Below are 3,679 nucleotides of genomic sequence, written 5' to 3' on the forward strand. Positions count from 1 at the left end.
ACGTACGGCCATGTCAGGAAGTGTTTGCAGAGTGGTTTTCAGCTGGTCGGCAGGAGACAGCGTGTCAGGCAGGTACATGGCTCGAGACAGAAGCAGCAGAGATGTGGGAATCTGTTTGTTCAGGTGCAGGTCCAACCACTGTTGAAGACAAACATCACAACAGGTTTTGAGTAAAAAAAAAAAACAATCAGTTAAGAAGCTCCGCCCACAGTGAACCTGAACTCATCACCTGGCTGAGCTGCTCTCTCAGTCGTTCCTCCGTGACTCCCAGAGACCTCATCCCTCTGACCCGGCAGGCCGTCTGCACCTCCTTCACGTTCAGGCTCTCCACTCCTTCTTCTGCGATCAGCTGAGGACACAGACGTCTCGTCAGCTCCTCCCAAGTGTTTAATAAACATGTTTCTTCTTGTACGTTTGTGTTCAGAGCTCTGTATGACATAAACTGGCCTTCCTATATTAAAAGCTGTTTTCATATGAACTCACAAATTCATAATTATCCTACTGGGCAAACTCTTCATCTTCCATCATACAAATCATTGCCTGACCAGTTCTCAGTCAGATTTTATGGAGATAAAATGTAGAATTCAAATGTTGAACTTGTGGAACCTTCAAWTCTCTGTGTATAAAAACAGATTAAAAACCAAGCTGTTGATTTTGAAATGTGAAATTTGAGTGATTTTAAATGCATATAGATTTTTCTTATTTTTGTATGCGTTTAATTTTGATGTTGATTTTTGTATTCGTTATTTTTATTTTATGTTTTTTACTGTAGTGTTGTAGTCTGATTTGATTGGGAGTGGTTTTTACATAAGCCTATTCAGGCTTTTACCCTTCCCTTGCACGTGAAATATCTCTTTTTGAATTGTTGTTGTGTTCTTTTTGTTTTACTTTTGTGTTTGAAATAAATCAAATCAAAAATCAACAAATAACCGCCCCGATGGTTTCAGAGACGACGGCAGGAGAGACACCTTTACCTTGTCGTCTGCGCGGATGGCCCTGAGCTTCATGATGAGCTGGAAGCGCAGGAAGTTGTTGGTTCCGATGGACTGCAGCTCCAGCAGGCGGCAGAGAGCCACCAGCTGGGGTCGGGTCAGGTTGTCCAGAGTGAGCTCGTCCTCGAACAGCTTGGAGAACTTGATGATCTCCTCGTTACTGGGACGCTCCCCGGAGTCCCTGATCTGCAGGAGACACCAGAACCGCCGTCAGAAAACCGGACCTAACCTCCGGCGAGGAGCTGGGAGAAGAAATAAAAAGCGTCTTCGCTCTCAAACCTTCTGGAAGAAGGTGGAGAACTCCTCCGTCACGTTGCTCTTGGTGGCCTTGTTCCTCAAAGCGATCTCCTCGATGGTGTCCTGCAAGAACTTTGCCATCTCTAGTTTGACCCTCAGCTCCTTTTTCAGCCTCTCCTCCTAAAAAAACACGTTCAAAATGACGTGAACTTTACTCARTACAAGCTGAAACAATCACCACTTCCTGCTAAACTAAAGCTGCTATCACACRTTTAAAACAGCAGCTAAAATGCTGACGAGGACATGAAATGATCTGAATCATGATTCAAACAAACTGCTGACTCTGCAGAAATTAGCTAAAGAAGCTAAAACTGAATCATTTAAAGCTATAGAACACCAGCTAAAAGCTAAATAAAACTAAAAAGTAAGAGTTGTAGCAAAACAAGAGTAAATAAATCACTAAGATTAGCTTTTCTCATTATCAGCTAAATACTAGCAAAAAGAAAAAAACAGCTAAAGCTGAGAAACAAAATGCTAGCTCAAAGCTACAAGTAGCAAAACACTAAATAAAATGTGCCAAAAGCAGCAAAAGGTTAGCATTTGTAAAATGTAGCTGATAGTAACAAGACACTAGCTAAAAGAAAAAGCCAATAAAAACACATTACTTTAGCTAACAGCCAAACAAACACCAGCTAAAACCTAGAAAAAAGTCTAACTAAAAAGGTAAGATCTGTAGCAAAACAAGAGTGAAACACTAACATTAGCTTCTCTCATTATCATTTAAATACTAGCAAAAAGAAAAAAAAGCTAAAGCTGAGAAACAAAATGCTAGCTCAAAGCTACAAGTAGCAAAACACTAAATAAAATGTGCCAAAAGCAGCAAAAGGTTAGCATTTGTAAAATGTAGCTGATAGTAACAAGACACTAGCTAAAAGAGAAAGACTAGAAACTAAAAAAACTTACTTTAGCTAACAGCCAAAGAAAACACCAGCTAAAAGCTAGAAAAACCAAAATGCTAACTAATATTAAAAAATCACTAGTTAAAACTTAAAAAATCAAATATTTGCTGGAGGTAGAAAAGGCTAGCTAAAAGAAGTAAAACACTAAATTAAAGTTAAAAAAGCGAACACTAAATACTAACAGAACACAAATTAAACCCTAAGAAACTAAATGCTAGCTAATGGTAGCRAAACAYTAGCTAAAAGCCAAAAGTAGCAAAAGTTTAGATAAAAGTAAAAGTAGCAGAATTTTAGCATGTATGCCGAATTTTTCTTTCTTAATTTCTTTGTTACAATTAAAAACATTTGAAAGTACAGTTAAATATTTTGTCAAAGCGTAAACATTTCAAAAACCAAAAGTCTCAGCTGAACATTTTCTTCTACAATCAGCTGAAAGAGCAGAATAGAATAGAATAGAATAGAATAGAATAGAATAGAATCAGTCTTTATTGTGCCACAGAGGGGACATTCTGGTGTAACAGCAGCAGCAGATACATCAGTTCACAAACAATGTCTGCAACAGTAGCAATAATAATAAAAAATAAAATAAAACTACTGTACGATGCCATAAAGATAAAAATAAGACTCKGTGCAGAAGTGAATCAGAATCAAACAGAGAGGAAACCAGCAGGACCCACCTTCTTGGACTGAGTCTCGAAGGTGGACGGCAGCATGTTGGGAAAGAGTTTCAGAACCACAGGAAGGAGGAACTCCAAGAAGGGAACGATGATGAAGACCAGGAAGGGCACCAGCCTGAAGACGTCTGCACACGTCCTCAGAAACTACAGATAAACACAGGTGTTCAGCACACTTTAGCTGCTGCTGTAGTTTGTTTACACCTCCAGCAGAGGGCAGCAGCTCAAACTCAACACAAGGAGGTTCTATAGAACAGCTGGAGTGTGCAAAAACCAGGTGACCGTGTGATCGGCTGGAGAAGCTAACGGCTAACGCTAAACAGGCAAGACTCTGGATTTCCCATCACTGTACATGTTGACAACAGAGCAGAAAAAAAGGACTGACGATGTAGAAATCATTAAAACTGTTAATAATAATATTAATCAAATTATTGTTAATATTTTACAGTTCATATAATCTATCTAATGTTTTAAATAATGTCAGAAAAKCTGTTTGTGTTATGGATTTATTAACAGAAGATAAACAGGAAAACGTCTCATTTCACAACACAAGTCAGCAGATTTGATCTTATTTAGCTCAATGTGATCTGAGCAGAACATAATGTAACAGTTTAAAATTAAAATAATCTTATAAAGTCCATGTAATCACTGTTATTAATGAAGTGGTTAACAGATATTAGCTTGTGGAGCATATATACAGAGTTTAGCTCTGTTGAATCATGTTACAATTTAACACAAACTATTAAATTTGTCCTCTGATTAATATTTAGACCTACAGAGTGTAAAATATTATAAATGTCTGATTAATATTTAGACC

General features: G+C 38.0%; 1 protein-coding gene across 1 annotated transcript in view; it reads right to left on the reverse strand.

Annotated features, from left to right (window-relative positions):
• Nucleotides 1-3,679, reverse strand: part of letm1 (leucine zipper-EF-hand containing transmembrane protein 1) — a gene marked incomplete in the record, with an annotated part of 17,278 nt that overhangs the window by 6,858 nt on the left and 6,741 nt on the right. The window contains 5 exon segments of the mRNA XM_014011816.1: nucleotides 7-138; nucleotides 230-349; nucleotides 975-1,178; nucleotides 1,272-1,409; nucleotides 2,866-3,009. Of these exon segments, the coding sequence (XP_013867270.1) occupies nucleotides 7-138; nucleotides 230-349; nucleotides 975-1,178; nucleotides 1,272-1,409; nucleotides 2,866-3,009 (738 nt within the window).

This window comes from Austrofundulus limnaeus, unplaced genomic scaffold (assembly GCF_001266775.1).
Source record: "Austrofundulus limnaeus strain Quisiro unplaced genomic scaffold, Austrofundulus_limnaeus-1.0 Scaffold85, whole genome shotgun sequence".
Classification (NCBI taxonomy): domain Eukaryota; kingdom Metazoa; phylum Chordata; class Actinopteri; order Cyprinodontiformes; family Rivulidae; genus Austrofundulus; species Austrofundulus limnaeus.